The sequence below is a fragment of the Podarcis erhardii genome (genome assembly GCF_964252035.2).
Source record: "Podarcis erhardii genome assembly, chromosome: 13".
Taxonomy (NCBI): Eukaryota; Metazoa; Chordata; class Lepidosauria; order Squamata; family Lacertidae; genus Podarcis; species Podarcis erhardii.
This window is the reverse complement of record NC_138502.1, coordinates 35717797-35739954: the sequence shown is the minus strand read 5'-3', so window position 1 is coordinate 35739954 and position 22158 is coordinate 35717797. Positions and strand designations below refer to the sequence as shown.

Here is a 22158-nt window from a genome sequence, read left to right as displayed (position 1 = left end):
GTAGACTGTATAAGTCTCCTTGTCCTTGCATTAAGAACTTCATTTATTCTGGATTTATTACCAGCACTGGTCCTTTTTTTGGGGGGGGGGACATTTTTCTGTCTTTTGAACATGTAGAGCAAGTATCAAAACACAGCAGACACTGACTTGCACCCTGACACAGTGCTGTTTACAAAGAATTTTTAAAGTGCATTGTCACCGTGGCAAAACATATCCACTTTAAAAAAATAAAAGGAGACTGTGTGGTTAAGGAAGTGGCAGAAATGCACTGAAAAGTGTGGGATGAACGGAGATATATAAACACAAGTGAACTGCCCCATACAAGGGCTCAGAAAAGACTGAACTGAGTCCAGCCAACGCAATGTTCGTCGCTTTCAGGGAGCACATCTTGGGCAGCCTAGAGCGGCATGCTGGCTGTTCCTCTCTTCCACAAAGACAGTCGCATGAACATGTTACGCTTGCATAACGGGGCGGGACTTCTTGGCCTCCAGCTCCACGCCTGACCCTGCAAATCCTGTGCCACCCTAGAAAAGAGAAGACAAGGGTGGATAGCAGCTGTAGAACTTGGAATTTGCTTTGCCTGTGGGACATGCAGTGTCTCTGTTCTGCTTCTGAATGCTTATCTACCACGTTGAGAGGTTCTGGGACTCAAGTCCCAGGTGAAGCCCTGCAACGAGCCCTGATTCCTAATCCCAGATGAATAAAGCAAAGCAAGAGTCTCCCAATCTCGCCTTGTGATGCTAATGCATATGAGAGGTGCATTTGAGAAGGGAAACTGGGAGCCTGGAGAGGGATGTTTAACCATTCCCCCTTCATTATCCCTTACAAAAAAACAACCACCTCCAGACATCACAGGGAGCTCCTGTGATCTCTCCTCTCTCCTGAATCTGCATCTTTCCCAACTAAAGCTTCCCTTCCACTTATATCTCCCTTCCATAGGTGCCTCCCTGCCATGTTGTTATGAAACCTTGGTTTGTCTTTTGTTGCATGAGGGCCAAAATATGACAAGATCTAAGCAGAGATGCAACCAGAATTATTATTGCCCATGCGTCAAAAAGCACTGGCAACGAATGTTTTGCCGTTTGCCCAAGATTAAAAACACAGAAACATCAGTTTAACGTGACTTCAAGCTTCATAAATGGGCAATGGGGCATGCAGAATTTCAGGGATCATCAAGGCTTTGGGTTGTAGCCAACTAACTGGTTGTATAACTAGCAATAGCACGGAACCCTTTATTTTTGTATCGTGTTTGTTGACACACAGGAGAATATAGAGAATTTCAGCTCAAAGACTATGGATCTCTGGCTAGCTGCTGGACAGAGTTCTCTAAATTCACTTCACATATCTTAGGGTTTTTTTGGGGGGTGTTAAGTAGTTTGGGAGTCCCCAATAATGCAGAACACTTCTGGATTTGACTTGCAGAGAAGATCTTGAACATTGCTTACGCTGTAAACAAATACATGACTGGAGTAAATTGATGGTGCTGCTTAAAGCTAAGTTCAGGGGTTTATCCTGCGAACATAGTACAGTGGTGCCTTGGTTCTCAAACTTAATCCGTTCTGGAAGTCCGTTCCAAAACCAAAGTGTTCTAAAACCCCAAGGCATGCTTTCCCATAGAAAGTAAGGCAAAATTTATTAATCCGTTCCAAACAACCCCTAAAAGAGCAATTTAACATGAAGTTTACTATCTTACAAGACCATTGTTCCATAAAATGAACGCTATAAACAATGTACTGCAGTCACACAATCAATCAGTAACTAAACTGGGTTCCACACTGACACAAAAACAAAACAAAACAAAAAAGAGCTGCAAAAAGAAAAAGAAAAACGCAAAATAAATAGCAAAAACAGACAGACCTCAGCGTAACGCTCAAAACGGAAGTGTGGCACTCAAAACGGAGCATATTTGGCTTCTGAAAAAGTTCCCAAACCGGAGCACTTCCTTCCAGGTTTGCAGTGTTTGGGTTCCAAGTTGTTTGAGAAGCAAGGCACCACTGTACTGAAGGGATTAGCAATACTGAGGAAAACTTGGATGTGTTGATCATCTGTAGTTTCAATCACATGGGGCAGGGCTATGGGGCATGGAAGAAGTGATTCCTAAAGCATAGCTGAGCTCCTTCTGCAATGCCACAGGTGACAAATAAAGATGGGATTAATTTCTCAGAAGGTGAAATCAACCCTGAATTAATGATGCCCTTTGACACCTTGGCTACAGCACTGGGAGTTGATATTTGTTTGAGGATTTGTAGGAAGCTGGGCCAAATTTCATGCTAGTTAGTACTGCTAACAGGTATTTCCACTCTAAGCAATCAAAAGCTTTGAGGATGTCTGGGACATAATTGCCAGAGGGAGTTTAGTTGCCTTGCTGTGTTCGATGAGGTTCAGTAGTTTCCTGATGGGGTCTGTAATATTGCGACCAGGGACAAAGCCAGTCTTAGGTGGCTGGCCAAGATTGATGTGAATATCTTGTAATCTTGGTTTATTAATGAGATTGGGCGGTATGATTCTACTTTGAGGCTGTCTTTCATTGGTTTTGGGATGGAGACTATTTTGGAGTGGGTCCAGGTTTTGGGGATGGGCCCCCCTTTCATGATGCCATTGAATAGGTGGGTCATGTAGCCCATCAGGGGTTCTTTGAATTTCCTATAGAATTCTGCTGTAAACCCGTCTGGGCTTTGGGCTTTGTGTGGTTTCAAGTTTTTGAGGAAGCACTGGGAGTTTATGAAGGATTGCATAAGGAGGTTAGACAGTCACTCTCACCCGCTGTAGAACGATGATGTCCTTGTCAGTCAGCTTCTCTCCATTCACTGGATCAACCATGTCCTTCTTGATGAGTCTCTCCACACACTCTAGAGTCACCACAGAGCCCCTTTGGGGAAGGAAGGAAGGAAGGACACACCTATTATTTGCTGCTAAGTATAAGGCCTGGATTCCCACACTTTGCTACTTACAACTATTCCACATCTAGCATACATGCAGAAGACCTCCCATCACCTACAAAATTTACATAATGTTATGGTTTAAGGGAAAATTATATGAAAAGAATATATTGTTGGTATCTAACACCAAGTAAATTGGCAAAAATGTATAAATCTAAATCGAACAAATGTTGGAAATGTAAAGAGAAAGAAGGTTCTTTTTATCATGTGTGGTGGTCTTGTAGTAAGGTTAAAGCTTACTGAGAAATTATATACAATGAACTGAAAAGGATGTTCAAAATATCTTTTTTTTAAAAAAAACCCCAGAAGTTTTCTTTTGGGAATTTTAGGGACAGAACTACCTAAATCGTATAGAAATTTATTTATGTATGCTACTACAGCAGCAAGAATGCTACTTGCCCCAAAGTGGAAAGAAGCAGAAGTCCCAGTAAAGGAAGAATGGATACAAAAACTCGTGGAATATGTAGAAATGGCGAAACTTACCGGAGGAATAAGAAATCAAGATGACAAACTTTTTTATAAAAGAATGGAAATGGTTTACTGAATATTTACAGATAAATTGTAAACAGATAAAAACATTAGCAGGATTATTGTGACAACCTGCAGTTTCACAAGGGTATATATTTAGGTAAAGGTAAAGGGCCCCTGACCATTAGATCCAGTCGTGGCCGATTCTGGGGTTGCGGCGCTCATGTCACTTTATTGGCTGAGGGAGCCGGCATACAGCTTCCGGGTCATGTGGCCAGTATGACTAAGCTGCTTCTGGCGAACCAGAGCAGCATACGGAAACGCTGTTTACCTTCCCGTCGGAGCACTACCTATTTATCTACTTGCACTTTGATGCACTTTCGAACTGCTAGGTTGGCAGGAGCAGGGACCGAGCAATGGGAGCTCACCCCGTTGCAGGGATTTGAACTGCTGACCTTCTGATCGGCAAGCCCTAGGCTCTGTAGTTTAACCCACAGCGCCACCCACATCCCATATATTTAGAGTAGGTAATTAAATGGGCAAGTGAAATAAAATCGGATATGCAGAAGATATTAAAAAATAATAATTAAGGAACCGCAGAAAGATGGGGAAGGAAGTCAAATTCTGGTGTTAAATTGATTGTAAAACTAATGAAATGTATAAACTTGAAAAGTATAAATAAAAACTTTTTTTAAAAAAAGAAGACCTCCCATCTCTGAAATGTCCCATCCCATCACTCACGATGGACGCAGAACAGCACACGGGACAGAGTTTCCAAGCATGTCTCGTGTGACGGCACACACGTAGCGGTCCTGCCGGTTGATCAGCCCTACTCGATCCACGCTAGCATCCACTGGGGTGAAATGCACTGGGATCAGGTCCTTCAACTTCAGGGGCTTCATACTCATGGGACAGTACACACACTTGTCCTAGAATGACAAGGAGCACGGCAAGTTGAGAGGCAGAGTATGAATTAGAAACAATAGAGGCAAATGGGTTAGAGCAAATATTGACACTCTGTCTGAAACACACACACACACACACACCCATCAATTCCAGGATGCTACAGAGCTTGGTCAAATATTCAAGATACTGAAGATTTTGAAATCCTGGGAATAAACCTGGAAGCAGAAGCAGAAGCTACTCATGGCCAGCAAACTGGGCACACTCCAGCCTGCGCTGATCAAAGTGAACAAAACTCAACAGAAACTTCCCCGTGGCCAAACTCTTCCCCTCCCTAAGGTTAACTTTTAATCTATCAGAAAAGAAAAAACTCGGGCCAATAAGAAGACTCCCTCCCCCTACCTCCTGCACAGGACATTCAAATATAAAGTTATGAAAGTATTTTGAAGCAAAGGGAAGGGGAAATTAATGCGTGGTTGGAAAAAAATATTTCGGCTTAAACCTTAATACAGGTAACCTGCATCTTATGGGAGGGTTTGGTTCTGGAGGTCCATGCAGAAAACCATAAAACCAGGGACTCCTGGAACTGGCCCCCTGCCTCTGCAAGGTGGAGGGCTGTTTACCTGGCTTTGGAAAGGCAATGTGAGGGCTGAGTAAGCCTGCAATCACAGCAGTGTGCAGGTGGGTTGGGGAAATAAATACAGTCGTACCTTGGAAGTCAAACGGAACCCATTCTGGAAGTCCATTCAACTTCCAAAACATTCAGAAACCAAAGTGCAGCTTCTGATTGGCTGCAGGAAGCTCCTGCAGCCAATCGGAAGCCACAGAAGCCCCATTGGACATTCAGCTTCCAAAAATAATTGTCAAACCAGAACATGGGTTTGTGGAATATGGGAGCCAAAACGTTCAAGAACTAAGCTGTTTGGAAACCAAGGTACGACTGCAACTGGAAAGTGAGTTTCCTCCTCTCCCCATTTATTTATTTATTTATTCCTCACCCCATGCAAGTAAGAGTACGATGCAAGTTATTTATATTATCATTTTGTATAAAAAGAATGGGGAAATAGTGATGAAATCTAACAGTCATGACTTTAAATGCTGAAAAAAGGTGAGATGTGGGTTTTACAAAAATCAGAGGTATCAGAACATTTTCTGGGAATTTTCTTCTGATACTAAAATTTATTACGATCTAGTTTAGTGTTTCATTTGGCTTTAGTAATCAAATCTAAAATTAAAAGTATGCACTGTATCTCATTCTCCTAACCCCCCATAGCCAAAAGTGCCGTAGCTGAAATATTTTATTTGGGGGTGGGGGGTTGGAAATCAAGAGAGTAGATTTTATGTGGTTTAGATGGTTGAGCAAATTACACGTTTTGGTAGGAAATTGTTTTAATTGAATCACTTTTAAGACACGTCAGCTGAACAGCATAAAAAGTAAACATTATAAGGAAGTAAAAGAAGAAAGCATTGCATTGGAAATTGGTTTGTCAACAGACAGCTGTGTAGTCAGCTAATTAAATAATACGGTTGGTCATCGGGGGGGGGGGGGAGAGTTAATTCCAGTTTTGAAACTGCGTAGTTTTACTAGAATTGTATCCATTATATTACAAACAAATTTTAGGAAACAATGCATTTTCAGAAATCAAAGATGTTCATAGAAAAGTGTAGCAGCAAAATGTCCTGTTGGGGAAAATTTTCCAGCTCACATTACTGGGACTGGGTGGAGCTTCCTGGGTACCTTCGAAGGTGCAGGTTATCCAACCCAGTCCTTTGCTGCTGCTCACCATAATACATCGGAAGTGAAAAGCCTATGGCCCTGCAGATGTTGCTGAACTTCAGCTTCCATCATCCCTGCAGAACACTCTTAGGCTGCGTCCTGTACTCGCTCACCTAGGAGTAAGCCTCCATGAAATTAACTGCATTTACTTCTTAGTAGACATATGTGTTGTGCTGCCAGCTTCACAGCAGCGGAATACACTAGTTCGACCTTCTGATTTGATTATTTCCTTCTACCGGTCTACAATAGAAAGTGTCCTTTCATACTGCATCACGGTGTGGTACGCTGGTTTGACATGAACTGATTGTCAGCATCGCCCTTGAGCCAGTGCACCAACTGGACTCATGCACTTCAGCCCCGACTGGGCTAGACGAGCTGGGTAGCACTTCCAGAGACCACCTTCTGCACAGGAAACAGGTCAAAGTGCTGTGGACTCACAGCTTAGAGTTGTGAGCACCGGATTCACTTCCACAATACAGTCGTCGCACAGCAGAGTCTAGCAGAGTCTAGCAGTGTATAAACGACTCGGAGAGCAGCTCTGTAGAATATCTTCTTTTATTCTATAACTACAACTATGATACAAAACTATATACAGAGCTAAATAGGTCTAAGCATAAATGAATGCTGCACTGAGTGTCTGCAGCTGCTCTTAGCAGCAACCTTATCTCTACACACGATCTCTAACACTCAGTCTCTCTCTCTCTCTCCGACACACTGACTGACTGACTGACTGACTGACTGACTGACTGACTGACTTGGTGCTGGAGCTGAATAAGTAGAAAGCAGAACACTGCTCCTCCTCTCTGGAGAATCAGCAGACTCATCAGGAGATTCTTGGATATGGGAGGGGTGAAATCTCCTCACTGACAGGAAGTGCCTACAGAGGGTGGTGAATACAGCACAAGATATTATGGGCTGTCACGTGAATCCGCTGGATGAAATAGCGGAAGAACACTGCCTCAGGAGAGTGAGGAAAATTCTCAGGGATGATTCACACCCTAGCCTGCACTTTCTCGATCTCCTGCCATCAGGCAGAAGATATAGAAGCATGATTAGTCGCACCAACAGGGTAAAGAACAGCTTCTATCCATGGGCTGTTAGGCTGCTGAATGAAAAGATAACAACAGGGCAACTGACTTTCGGGTTGGGTGGGTGTGCGTCAGTAAACGAGGGGAATTAAGACTAAGAGAGCTGAGTGGAGGGTGCTCGTGTAATCTCACTGCATACAAGTTGTACAGTGACAATAAAGTATTTCAGTTTCAATTTCAATACATTTCAACTCCACAGCCACACAGGAGGGAAAAAACAAATGACAAAAAAGGACCATCTCAACTGGAAGATAGTATCTTCCTAATCTCAAAGACAGCAACCAGCTCAATGCAGTTAACGCCTCAGGACTTCTCCCAAGAACTCTGGAAGTGCAGTTTTGTGACCATGACAGAAGTTCTCTATTCCAAGAGTTTCAATTTTCTGGGTGTGTTGGAGACACTGTGACAGGTAAATTGGTTTAGATTTGATATTGGACAGAAATTAAGTGGTTACCAGCTGTAATGTAAAGGCTGAGAAATAAGCTATAATAAGTAATAATAAGTTACAAGAAGGATTTGCTGAGCTAATAATTTGAACTGGAATACAAAAAGGGGAGGTGAGAGGAGGTCTGGGAAACAAGTTAATAGAAAATAAGTAATGGAAATTGTATCTGTTTTTAATTGTTTTCAATTTTGTATTTTTGTATTTTTGTTATTTTTTGTGTCTCTTTTGTTTTTGTATTATTTTGGAAATGTTAATAAATATTCTTTAAAAAAAAAAAAAAGATTTGTAGTGCAGACACTCCCTAAGGAAGACGGGGCAATGCGTGAGCCGGGAAAAGGAATGACAAAAGGAACTCACTGGCTTCGGAATGACTTTGGTCTTGGCCTCTGGGGTCAGCGAAGGAATCCAAAAGCTGGGCAGCTGTTTGGCTTTCTCTTCATTGCTGGGTCCAGGCTGAGCATCTCCTGCAATCCACAGAACAAGGCAGTTATTAAGTCCCATAGTTTCCCAAGAAAGAGGTGAAAATCTAAGGTGGTGTGTGGAAAGACATGGCTGTATAGCGGGAGCAGAAAACCTTCAACATGCAGGTCAGTCTCGGCCCATGCAGACATTTCTCCCAAACCACAACCACCTGCCAATCAGTGGAGGCCACTGGGGGATATCAGCCAACAAGCAGGGGAAAAGGTTCAATCCTGCAGAGTGCTGCTTAATAATAATAATAATAAATAATAATAATAATAATAAATAATAATAATACTAATAATACTAATAATACTAATAATACTAATAATACTACTACTACTAATAATAAATTTATACTCTGCCCAACTGGCTGGGTTTCCCCAGCCACACTGGGTGGCTCCCAACAAAATTAATGATAATAATAAAAAAGTAATAAAACATCAGACATTAAAAACTTCCCTGAACAGGGCTGCCTTCAGATGTCTTCTAAAAGTCAGATAATTGTTTATTTCTTTGACATCTGATGGGAGGGCATTCCACAGGGTGGGTGCCACTACTGAGAAGGCCCTCTGTCTGGTTCCCTGTAACTTTGCTTCTCGCAGTGAGGGAACCGCCAGAAGGCCCTCCGAGCTGGACCTCAGTGTCCGGACTGGACAATGGGGGTGGAAACGCTCCTTTGGGTATACTGGGCCGAGGCCATTTAGGGCTTTAAAGGTCAGCACCAAGACTTTGAATTGTGCTTGGAAATGTACTGGGAGCCAAGGTAGGTTTTTCAGGACTGGTGTTATATGGTCTCGGCGGCCACTCCTAGTCACCAGTCTAGCTGCCACATTCTGGGTTTGTTGTAGTTTCTGGGTCGCTTTGCCATTGTGTTCCTGGCAGGGAATGTGCTGACACAGCAGACCCCTGAAGAGAGCAGGATTGTACCAGCTAGTGCGCAGAGTTAAGTCCTGCTGCTTCATTCCTTGTGGGGAATGCACTAGCGGAACAGTCCCCTCCCACCTATCAGACCCCTGAACACATCGTGATGTCAGATGAATGACAGGTGGGTGGCCCTACCCACCTGTCAAAGCTAGCTTGCAGGGGTGCAGGGAGATAAAGATCTAGCTCTCCAAGTGAAAAAAGATTCCCTAACCCTACTGTACAAGATTAGGGACACTGGAGCTCACCTGCAGACTTGCCCTACTGAGTTTTTGACAGGATCCAGCACGTACTGACTTAGGCATCCCTGAAGCTGAACCCTGGTAGTCCAGTTGACCACAACCCCCAGCAAAAGCTTTAAACACCGTAACAAAACACACCAGGTACCCAGGACCACACAACCCTCTTTGCTCCATGCTTGGGAGAAGGGTTTACACCTCATTGCGGCCACCCACAATTCCCCCAGGAGTTTCACTTCACACATGAGGAGTTGTGTGGGTTTGAGACAAATATTCAAAGAGGCTGACAGCCGGAGAGCTACAAAGAATAGGGGGCACTGTGGAGATGTTGGAAGAACTTTAAACCAGGGTGAGAAACCAGTGTGATTGTGGCAATGGGAGATAAAACTGTGGACAGCATGTGATCCAGCGACACTCGAGTTGTGTTTTAGGGCACTGCCAAAATCCAAAGAAAAACAAAGAGCATCTCTAAAAACACTTCATTGCTGCCGAACAGATAAGACCAGAACAGAGAAGGGTGGGGGAAATATTACTATGAAGCACAGGTAAGATGTACATGGCTCTGTCTAAGGAGTAACTGGGAGGTGTCATTCACTTTCTTTACACTTTTCTTATTTCTCACACTTTTGTTGCTTGGCCCTGTCCCAAATCCTCCGCTCCTCTGCACTTACCCGCCTTGCGATCAAAGGGGTTGAGAGGTTTGCTGACAATGCTCATCTCTTTGTCGAGGAAATTCTTCACCTTGGACTCTTTGGCAGCCTTGCTCAACTCCGCCAACTCCGTCTTCTTCTCATTCTTCTGCTTTTCGTAGGCCTGCAGTTGGGCACAGGAATAAAAATTGTCATGACAAAGACAAAGCTCTCCCGCTAAAATACGGAAGGGGCACACTCCTTGCTATGATCCAAGTGAGAGAGACGCAATGAAAGTGAAGAGGGAGAACAGGCATTGGGCATGAAAAGAAATCAGCAAAAAGCACAGAGCAGCCTTCAGCTGTTTTGGAGTACCACCTTAAGCACTTTACGCTAAAAAATTTTTTGAAAACCACCCTATTAAGCAACAATTGGCGCTGTGGGTTAAACCACAGGGCCTAGGGCTTGCCGATCAGAAGGTCGGCGGTTCGAATCCCCACGACGGGGTGAGCTCCCGTTGCTCGGTCCCTGCTCCTGCCAACCTAGCAGTTCGAAAGCACATCAAAGTGCAAGTAGATAAATAGGTACCGCTCCGGCGGGCAGGTAAACGGCGTTTCCGTGCGCAGCTCTGGTTCGCCAGAAGTGGCTTAGTCATGCTGGCCACATGACCCGGAAGCTGTACGCTGGCTCCCTTGGCCAATAAAGCAAAATAAGCGCCGCAACCCCAGAGTCGGCCACGACTGGACCTAATAGTCAGGGGTCCCTTTACCTTTTTAAACCATCACAGTTCTAAAGTTCTCACTACACTTTCTGTTATACCCTTCTGTGAAGTCCTCCCCTTAGAATTGTAGGCCCCACTGAGCAGATGGCATCAGTGGCTCCTGGTTCTTAGAGGCAATTCCTGTTGAAGGCACTGGAGCAAGAGTGGTGATATAAGTGCCCTCTTCCCTGCCCTATATGGCTGTCTTGCACTGGGTCAGAAGCAAGGCACACAGGAGAACATCCCGAAAGGAAGGGTGCTATGCGAGGCGAGCCTATTTCACACAGGTTCTTAACAAAGATGGAAGCCCCATCCTGAGCTCCTTGGAGGCAACAAATGTACCAGATTAAGAAGATCTCTACTTCAACTAGCCTGGTTTCCATGTGGCTTGGCATATATATTTCATTTTACCAGTTCTCTTGAGTGCCACCTCCTCCCCTTTCGTAAAATATTGGTGCAGTGCTCTCTCACCCATCTATTAAACCAGCTGACAGCTGTGAACATACAAATCTGGCTCTTCAGATTAGCATACTAGCCACTTCTCTGGTTACCTTCATTTGCCGGGCAATCTCCTTTTTCTGGTGCAGGATGTACTCTAAGATGGCTTCTTTCTCATACAGGTATCCATCAGGGCTGGAGAGGGACACAGGCAGGATGAGAATCACAATTAAATTTCACTTCCATAAAGGCTCCCATGCAAGCTGAGGAGCACCACAGGAGTATCCATATGAACCTCAAAGGTCAAGGGTACACCTGGAAGGTCATGCCACCAAACCAAGATATCATTCTATAGCAGAATGGGACATTACAGTGGTGCCTCGCAAGACAAAAAGAATCTGTTCTGCGAGTCTCTTCATCTAGCGGTTTTTTCGTCTTGCGAAGCAAGCCCATTGACGGCTTAGCGGATTAGCACTATTAGCGGCTTTTAGCGGCTTAGCGGATAAGCAGATAAGCGGCTTAGTGGCTTAGAAAAAGGGGGGGAGGGGGGAAAACCGCAGGAACTCGCAAGACATTTTCGTCTTGCGAAGCAAGCCCATAGGAAATTTGTTTTGCGAAGCACCTCCAAAACAGAAAACCCTTTCGTCTAGCGGGTTTTCCATCTTGCGAGGCATTCGTCTTGTGGGGCATCACTGTATAGTCCTGTGATAAATACTAAACTTTGGTTGGGGTTCAAGTTCCTGCTCAGTTATGGACAGGTATATGTTAGCCACAATTTGCCATCTGTGAAATGGGAATGTAATCACCGCTTCCCAGCGGCAGAAGAGAATTTGACTCTACAGTCATACCTTGGAAGTCAAACAGAATCTGTACCGGAGGTGCGTTCGACTTCCAAAACGTTTGGAAACCAAAGCGCGGCTTCTGATTGGCTGCAGGAAGCTCCTGCAGCTAATCAGAAGCCGCGGAAGCAGTGCCGGACGTTCGGCTTCTGAAAATCCTTCGAAAACTGGAACACTCTATTCCAGGTTTTGCTCATTCAGGAGCCAAGGCGTTTGAGATCCAAGGTACGACTGTACAGGAATTTGCATGAAAAAGAACATAAATAATTATTATCTCAACAGACATATATAGCGAGTGAACAAATAATTTCACTTAACTCTGCGAGTCAATGAAAGAAGCAACTTTGTGTGTGTGCATGCATGTTGGATCCAGGTTTAGAGATCCACTGCTTTATTAGCGAATTAAAAAAAAGGCAAGTGGTTAAGTAGTGTAGCAGATCTCCAATTTAATACACTGAACAGTCTCCCGTGGGCCTTGCCAGATATTTACGTCACAACAGGGTCCTTGCAGGGCTGCAGGGAGAGGCAGCAGCAGTCAAAATCCTTGACAGCATCTTTGCTCAGACGGACGTTCTGGGTCCCGTATCCAGAGGCAGCTGGGGAAAGGTGGGGGGGAGCAATGGTCACATTAAGGCCACATTAATGAAAAGAGCCTGCCTGCCTAAGTGGCTCTGCTAAATCTCTAAATCCAGAAAGGGAAAACAGTTGGTAAAATATCTGCCCAGAGAAGCCCAGGTTGTCAAGTGACCTGCTCAGGACTGCTCACCTGATTGCTAACAGTTTAAGGGCTGGCAACCCATAATCTCCTCCAGCAATAGAGAGAGAAGGCGGAATTAGCTTGGAGTTGCATAGCTTAATTTCCACCTGAGTTTCAATGAAACACTGGGTGGTGTTAAATCAGACCACAGGGTGTGCCCAATACTCTTGACTATCCCAGAGCTTCTCCCAAATCTCACCTGGCTATAAGCAAACATACCAGTGATTTGCCTCCCTGTTTTGACCTTTTTTCTCTCACTGCACTAGGCCTGGAGCAGTGCTCAAATTCCATAGTGGTGAAAGGGAGGCTGCTGGTCCCAAGCTTTTGTGGTACCTCCCTTAAACCACTGCTTTTATGAAGGCTACGGGGAAGGAGAACCATTTTCATAATTAGGGAGAGTTGGATGGTAGTTGGGCTTCTAGATTTCACTAAGGCCCCCCCAGCTTCCCCAGTAGATTCAAGTACTGCCTCAACTTCCCTATCTAGCAACAGTCCTGGTTTTAGTTGCCCCAACTCACAATTTTGTTCTCCCAAACCTGGCCAGGGTTTCCCCTTCATTCAGAATCCTGGGGTCCTCACCTGCAGCCCCCACCACTGCCATTGTAGCACAAGGTTCCCCCTGCAGCACTGCTGAAACCCTTCAAGTCTCAACCCAGTCCTACAGAAAGCAGCCTCCTCACCTGTGTCCTTTTTCTTTTCATGGTAGGTGTAGACAGCTCCTGCTGTGCAGTTCTTGCCATGGCGCGTCATGCCAGCTTAGATGGGCAATCCTGGAAGAAGCCGGCAGCTCCTCCCTGCCTTCATAAAGATATGTTTTGGTTAAGCACGTTGTCAGGGCCTGATACAATACAGTACTAGACGCAAAGAAGCTCATGGATTGTGTTGGATACGGATGCAGGTTAGAAGAGCCACAGGGTTGGAAGGGGGAGAATTAAGGAGGGGGGAATGGGGTAGATGGACAGAAAACTCAGGAAATGTTCATGGGGTGGCTCAACAGGCTGAACCCACCTTCTTAACTGGAGGACTCAAAGATTCCTCTCTGGATATTCAAGAATCCTACTTTTAACATCTCCAAATCTATTCCCTCACCACATTCCCAAATCTATCACAGGCAGACTCATGTCCCATAAAATATTCATAAAATATTTTGCTAAGGGTTCCTGTACCTTTAATTATTGTGCAGCAGAGTGATTTTCAACAGGTACAGCTTTACACTCCCCCCCCCCCGAAAGACAAGCTGCGCCTCCTGCAATTCCCCAGTGTTAAACAAACAGGATGAAACTGTCTATTCTTTTTTTCCCGCTCATCCTAAATACCAAGGAGCTCTCATTGTCATGCCAAGGTAAGGTAAAGGTAAAGGGACCCCTGACCATTAGGTCCAGTCGTGACCAACTCTGGGGTTGTGGCGCTCATCTCGCTTTATTGGCCAAGGGAGCCAGTGTACAGCTTTCAGGTAGGTCATGTGGCCAGCATGACTAAGCCGCTTCTGGCGAACCAGAGCAGCGCACGGCAATGCCATTTACCTTCCCGCCGGAGTGGTACCTATTTATCTACTTGTACTTTGACGTGCTTTCAACTGCTGGGTGGGCAGGAGCAGGGACCGAGCAGCGGGAGATCACTCCGCTGCGGGGATTCGAACCGCCGACCTTCTGATCAGCAAGTCCTAGGCTCTATGGTTTAACCCACAGCGACACCCACATCCCTGTCATGCCAAGGTATCAATTACCAATTGTCCCACAACCCAGCCTGTTGTTCTCAAATGTGCCTTCTTTCATGGGATGACAGCTCTCAAGTTCTCCTTATTTTGAAGTCTAGGATCTCAGTCATACCAAGTCTTGACACCACTGAAATTCACCCCTCTTCACATGAGGGGGGGGGGTACATTCATTATGAGCCACACTCCCAAGAAGGAAAGGTCAGATACACCCTAAAAAACCAGCAACAGAAGTGGTTTCTTCTGTTGTTTAATGGCACAAGATGTACGACTGCCACCTAGCGGAGGTTAGCTAACCATTTCGCTAGCATCTATATATGGGGGGTGGGGGCACTGTGGCCCTCCAGAGGTTGCTGGACTACAAGTGCCACCATCCTTGACCACTGGCCCCTCCCCAACAGCACATACAATCATTAAAATGATCTAAACTTCTGATAGCTTTTTAAAACCCTCTACTTGAGAATCACCTCCACATCACTCTCAATCCCTTTTCCCTTACAAACCAAGTAGCGGTGGGGAAATAATTGCTCCCCATGCTATCTTCCTGTAAAAATGCCCAAAACGCATTTACCAGTGACAATACTACCTGCTATTCCCAAACAAATACAAGAATGAGAGTCTGCGGCAGAATTAAGTCTTGCAGGAGAAACATCAAATGTTATCACTAATTAATATCAAGAAATTGCTCCCGGACAACTTCATTCCTGCCTGTGTTCCCATTTCCCCAAAGAGCGTTCTGACTTAAAATCCCCAACACACAACAAATCTCAAACTCCCCGGCAGAGCAATTAATACAAGGATTATAAACATTATGAATCCTGTTCTTAAAAAGTTCTGGAGAGGTATAAGCAGCATAGTACCTGAAAGTCTCACAGTTCAGTGTCCCTCAATGAAAGATACAAAACACCCCAACTGACAACTCACTGTAGCATGCCTCAGCATTTTAGTCTTTCATAAATTATTAGCTTCCTCCTTGTCACTGCACTAGGTCTCCATTTTGCACACCTTCTGCATTACACCATATCCTCTCTGCCAATTTTAAAACACTTCCCACCTCAATATCACCGATTTGACAACTGCGTTCTCCTCTACCGTTCAAAGCCTTATCTGGCTCACAAGTACTCTTATTTACCCCAGGCTGCAATCCTACACACACACTTACCAAGGAGTAAGTGAAAGTTCAGTGGGGCTTCCTTCTGATTGCACACTCATAAGCCTTCTTTCTCAGTGACCCTCCCTGCTCCCCTTCTGGGCACCCAGATGCAACCCCTTTTAATCATATTGAAGGGTGAAATGTCAGCCAGTAGCTATAACATTGCACGAAATGCTGCAAGCACTTAAACCGTCTCTTCTACGCAATGGTTTCAGGTGCTGGAGCCCTGGCCACTTTTTCACCTGGTCAGCACATTCCTCACCCACCACTCACCCCCACAAGCTCCATCTCTTCCCAAGACGGTTTCCCCAGCAAGTTTCCAGTCCTCATTTGCACCTGCAACGTAATCATTCCACCAGAAACACGAACATAAGTTGCTCTGTCACCATCTCCATCCATCTCTGGCACCAATGTTTCTCTCACAAGAACCGGGGCTGCCCTTGCCTCCCTCTGGCAACCCTAGACCAGTATCACTGGGCTATTGTTATTTTTGTTGTTATTGTTATTATTATTATTATTATTACTATTTGTTTATACCCCGCCCATCTGGTTCAGTTTCCCCAGCCACTCTGGGCGGCTCCCAATCAAGTGTTAAAAACAGTACAGCGTTAAAATAAATATGTTATTTCATAAATAACATGACTGAGCTAGGAAACGACGACGACAGTAGCCCAGCCCTGCCCTTGCGCCTTCCCCATCTATAGCGATACGTGGAATTCAGTCGGTGAAGCTTTTCAAGGAGCGGAGACCATGTATTATTCAGTGCGAAAGGCACAGCTGCAGCCACGAGTTCAAAACTTGGCAACCCCGCCACCAACTCCTGGTCCCAGCCCACACCCGACACCCGTGCACCTTCCTCTCTGCCGAGCATAAGGGGTGGGGGGTTTACCGTAAAGCAGGCAACGTTTCTCTCTCCCCGACCTCGGCCAAGGGATCCGGAAGCAGGAAGTGCACAACCTCCGGAAGTACTTTGAAGTCCTGCAGCTCTGGAGCTGTGCATTAGCCAAATTGTTCCCGTCACGGAGGAAACAAGGTGCGGGAGGCAGAGGGGCCGCGGCGTTGAGGTTCCTCTGCAGAAAGGAGGCCATAAGCCGAGGCTTATTATTGTTTAATGCCTTCAGGGAGGGAGGAAGGGAGGGAGGGAGAGAAAGAGAAAGACACACACACACACACACACATATATATATATATATACACGCACACATATATATGTATCCCTTATACATATACACACATGTATGTATGAATACATACATATATAATATATATACTTTTCATAAACTGTGTGTGTATATATATATATATATATATATATATATATATATGAGAAAAGTATTGAACACACACACATATACAGTTCATATATATGTGGCAGTCCTATGCGCTGGGCGTACCCCATTTAATGCAGTGGTTCTTATGTTGTTGTGGTGGTTTAGTCGTTTCAGAGCCGTCAAGCATATCCGGCGCCGTGGTGCAAAGCTCCTTCCGGCTTACCCCCCCACCCCATTTCTCTCTTTTTATATATAATATTTTTTATTATTTTTAGCATACAAAATTTTTTAAGACATACCACACAAATTATTATACATATGTCCTTGTTTGGACTTCCTTCAGCATCTCTGATAGCCTTCCGTCTTGATTGTTTCTCCTGCAATTCTTAACTTAATATTGCCTTCACCTTTCCTAACAAATCATTTCTCCCTTTCCATTTTTACAATATTTCTTAAATTACTCCTCACAGAACTTTTTGTAGTCCTACAAACGTAATCTGATCATCACAAATACTTTTCAAATACTCAGTAAATTTAGTCCAGTCTTCAGTAAACCTCTGGTCCCGCCAGTCTCGGATCCTTCCTGTTAGTTTGTCTAATTCTGCATAGTCCATCAATTTCAACCTCCATTCTTCTAATGTTGGTAGTTCTTTTTGCTTCCATTTTTGGGCCAATAATATTCTTGCTTCTGTAACTGCATATAAAAACAACTTACAATCTTTCCTGTTTATATCATTTCCAACAATACCTAAAAGTAATGCTTCTGGTTTTTTAATAAAAGTATATTTCAACATTTTTTCAACTCATTATATATCATCTCCCAGAAGCATTTCACCTTTTTACATTCCCACCACATATGATAAAATAATCCTTCTTTTTCTTTACATTTCCAACATTTATTACTGACTTTATACATTTTTGCTAACTTAACTGGTGTGATGTACCATCTATACATCATCTTTATCATGTTTTCTTTTAATGCATTACGTGCAGTAAGTCCTAAACCTTCTTTCCATAATTTGACCCAATCACTTAACTGAATATTATATCCTAAGTCTTTTGCCCAGTGAATCATAACTGATTTTACCTCCTCATCTTTCAAGTGCCATTCAAGCAGTAATTTATACATTTTTGACAGAATTTTAAAATCATTATTCAATATTTCTTGTTGAAACCTTGATTCTTTTTCACAGAAACCATTTTCTTTGATATCTTGTTTAAACACTTCATTCACCTGATAATAATGTAACCAATCATTAACATGCTCTTTCACTTGTTCGTATGGTTTCAATTTCCATTTTCCGCCTTCTTTAATCCCCACCCCCTATTTCTCAGAGTTTTTTAGGGAGGATGGCGGAGCTGGAGGAGGCAGATAGCAGCTGGAGGGCGGCTCCTCTGGAGGGGAAGAGGTGGAGGCTGGACGCGGTGTCTCCTGGCTCAGCTGGCCATGGCAGATGGAGGCTCTGGACGCGGCGCTGCTTTGGCGCAGCATGGCGGAGGCGGGCAAGGGCGGTGAGCTGATGCCAGGAGGCACTGCATCCAGCTTCCGCCTCTTCCCTGACACCCTCCAGAACTTGGCACCCTGGCACCCCGCGCCACTAGCCTCTATGGGTAAGACGCCCCTGAGTCGTTTAGTCGTGTCCGACTCTTCGTGACCCCATGGGCCAGAGCACGCCAGGCACGCCTGTCTTCCACTGCCTCCCGTTATAGTACTTCTAAATAAACATGCATAACATAGGGTGAAAATATTTCTTGCTTAAAGCATTTGTATTGCAACTATTTGCAATATAAGAAGTGCAACCAGATCAATGGAAGGTTAGTAATAAACCTTCAGTTGTATCTTTCCAAAGGAAACCAAACCTGATTAAGTGCTGTACAGTGGTACCTCGGGTTACATACGCTTCAGGTTAAAAATGCTTCAGGTTACAGACTCCACTAACCCAGAAATCATGCTTCAGGTTAAGAACTTTGCTTCAGGATGAGAACAGAAATCGTGCTCCAGTGGTGCAGCGGCAGCAGGAGGCCCCATTAGCTAAAGTGGTGCTTCAGGTTAAGAACAGTTTCAGGTTACGAATGGACCTCCAGAAGGAATTAAGTTCTTAACCCTAGGTACCACTGTACTCCTGAAACTTAGTCCTGCATAGAGAAGTGGGACACCTTTAACAATATAAAGGGGGGGCGGGGACAGGGGCAGAATGGTGTTGATGAAAGAAAGAAGAATGGCAGAAACAAAGTTACCCTTAGTCTAATTTATGCCTCTGTGCTGAGCTTCCATTGTGCAGCTAAACAGAGAGGTGTGTGCATACATGGTTTTCTTGTGTGTTTTTAAATCGATTTTGCTTCACTTTAAACATGGATTAGGGATGCCTGTGAGTGTGACGGGGTGGAACTGTGGAAGAAAAGCATTAAAAGAACTTGGAATCTGGATGGGGGGGGGCAGGGGGGCAGATGCCACTCCCTGTGCCCCCTTAAATCAATGAAAATCAATAAAAATACATAGCTAAGGTTCTCCCACCCCACCCCAACAAAAGGCCTTCCCCGCCGCAACAAAAATCCTAGCTTCGCCCATGACCCAGAGTATCAAATATCATTCCTTATATGTGTGAATGAGCCATTACAGAACTGTCATATCATTATATGTTGCCTTAAAACACAATTCAGTGGAATCAGCTGACACATTCTGCTGCAAGTCCTCATCAGGTGGTAGTTAGTAGATAACCGAGGTCGAGTGATGCACACAATTGTCTGAAACAGCCTTAAGTGTTATCTAATTTCAAAAATCAAACCTTGGCAGGTAGTTGCTATTCAAAAACACAGACAAAATACATTCTACTTATGTCTCAGCTCATGTTCCTGGCACTGCAGACCTCAAGAGATTCTTGAACACTGAAAGCCTATAAGGAAGGACAATCCATTCCTATGGCTCACTCCCCCACCCCCCACCCCCGGGCTAAAAAACCCCGGCTGATTGATTGAGCAATCAAAACTGGAAAGTGCTGGCATTTCTAGACAAACAACTGTCACAGAAACACTATACACATCAGTAATACAGAAAAGCCACAAGCTGGATCCCTGCCAAAAAATAAGATTTCTCTCCACAGTGAAATATGCAGAATTAAGATCAGTGTATAGGTGTAATCAACACCAGCTTGCTGACAGAATTCAGCTACCGGATTGTGAGTGATCTCTCCACCCAGACAATTAGAACAGCTGACAGTGTAGATTGTTTTGATCGTTTGATCTGTGCCTCCCCATAACTGGCTGACACGAATGTTTGGCGGGAACATGGAGAGTCACAGCACGATGAGATCTGATTTGCTTAGTCAGCAATCTGAGATGCTTTGGTTAAGGATGAGTAAATCTGTCCATTTCGGTTCTTCACTTTTCCAATCTTAAATTCAGTTCTTCACATTTCCACATTAGTTTGTGATTTATTGATGTTTGTTTAAAGTTCTCGTGAAAATTCATCAGCATTTTAATGCTGACCCTAAAATACACATTTTTGTATGCAGTTTTTCCTAACAAGCATATTTTTGCAAAGTCATTTACCCTACTGTAATGTATTTGTGTGTGTAATTTTCACTAATATATGCATTCTTATTCACAGTAGGTGCATTTTTATGCCCTAGTAGATGCAAGAATGAGGGACGCGGGTGGCGCTGTGGGTTAAACCACAGAGTCTAGGGCTTGCCAATCAGCAGGTCAGCAGTTCGAATCCCCACGACAGGGTGAGCTCCCATTGTTCGGTCCCTGCTCCTGCCAACCTAGCAGTTTGAAAGCACGTCAAAGTGCAAGTAGATAAATAGGTACCGCTTCGGCAGGAAGGTAAGCGGCATTTCCATGCGCTGCTCTGGTTCTCCAGAAGCGGCTTATTCATGCTGGCCACATGACCCGGAAGCTGTACGCCGGCTCCCTCGGCCAATAGAGCGAGATGAGCACCACAACCCAACCCCAGAGTCATCCGCGACTGGACCTAATGGTCAGGGGTCCCTTTACCTACGTGCAAGAATAGTGCAAAGTGGTGGATTTATACTAGACCATCCACATATCATTCTGTTTTCGGAGTTGTTCTGTTATGCTTCCCCATTGTTACTGCACCAAACATTTAAAGTATGATCTTACCACTTGAAACAATCACGGCTACCCCCAAAAAACCCTGGGAAGTTTAGTTTGTTTAGGGTTCTTCAGGGTCTTAGCGCACCAAAGGAAGATGAGCAAAGCGAACCCAGAAGAGGTTCAAATATGCTTATTGGGGGCTGAAAGGTAAAATGGAAAGTGGGAGAGCTAAGTCTGGGTTCTTTTCCCTGCGTCATGGTACCTGCCTCTATGACACCAAAGTCAGATGTGGGGCAGGTAGGGGGAATAAACCACAGCAAACATAAAGCTCAGCGATGTGAAAACCCTTGGTACCAAGCCTTGCTTGGCAAATAGACCGTACAGGAAACTGAAGAGCAATATTTGGTTTCAGCGACACAAACATGAGGAAGTGGAACTCATAATATGTATTATAGGTCAGGTTATGACCGTAACAGCTGTCTTGCTGAAAAGGAGTGAAACCATGAGCAAAAGGGTAAGAAAAAAAGCATGTCATCACATTAGGGCAGGGGCTTTTTCAAGTGTTTGACCACATGCTTCTCCTACTCATAATGCAGTACTTTTAACTTCAGTATCCAACTCCACATCACCATAATTAACACATTTCCCCCCCCCCCCATTGTTTTAGGTGTATGTCCTCAGCTTGTCGGGGACGCGGGTGGTGCTGTGGGTTAAACCACAGAGCCTAGAACTTGCCGATCAGAAGGTCGGCGGTTCAAATCCCCGCGACAGGGTGAGCTCTCGTTGCTCGGTCCCTGCTCCTGCCAACCTAGCAGTTCGAAAGCACATTAAAGTGCAAGTAGATAAATAGGTACCGCTTTGGCAGGAAGGTAAGCGGCATTTCCATGCGCTGCTCTGGTTTGTCAGAAGCGGCTTAGTCATGCTGGCCACATGACCCGGAAGCTGCACGCTGGCTCCCTCGGCCAATAAAGCGAGATGAGCGCCACAACCCCAGAGTCATCCGCGACTGGACCTAATGGTCAGGGGTCCCTTTACCTTTACCTTTTACCTCAGCTAGTCAGTAATATGACTGTTGTATGCAACCCCGGTCTCCGAGCAGCGAGAGACTCCTGTGCTTACCCAGGGTTCCTGTTTCCTTGGAATGAAGGTCAGTGAAAACAGTGGTATCTTTAGGGTATATTGTTCTGAGTGTGGGATAGAGGGGCTCATAGCAGGAACACCCCAATAGGTCTCGTACCTTGGAAGTCAAACGGAATCCATTCCAGAAGTTCATTCGACTTCCAAAACGTTCAGAAGCTC

General features: G+C 44.6%; 1 protein-coding gene across 4 annotated transcripts; it reads right to left on the bottom strand.

The window, feature by feature from the left end:
- Positions 1-166: 166 nt before the first annotated feature.
- NOSIP (nitric oxide synthase interacting protein) lies at positions 167-16533 on the bottom strand. Of its 4 annotated transcripts, none has more exons than XM_081838198.1 (9): positions 16422-16533; positions 13346-13459; positions 12399-12504; positions 11183-11264; positions 9914-10055; positions 7978-8084; positions 4149-4336; positions 2761-2869; positions 167-524 (listed from the first exon to the last, which is right to left on the bottom strand). In XM_081838198.1, exons 2-9 carry the CDS (start codon positions 13413-13415, stop codon positions 453-455), a joined length of 876 nt encoding a protein of 291 aa, XP_081694324.1. In that variant the 5' UTR covers positions 13416-13459; positions 16422-16533; the 3' UTR covers positions 167-452. The 4 variants fall into 4 exon arrangements, with proteins under 4 accessions (XP_081694324.1, XP_081694323.1, XP_081694326.1 ...); XM_081838197.1 differs by having other exon boundaries at positions 13346-13463; positions 16422-16520; XM_081838200.1 differs by having other exon boundaries at positions 13346-13463; positions 16454-16480.
- Positions 16534-22158: the final 5625 nt, after the last annotated feature.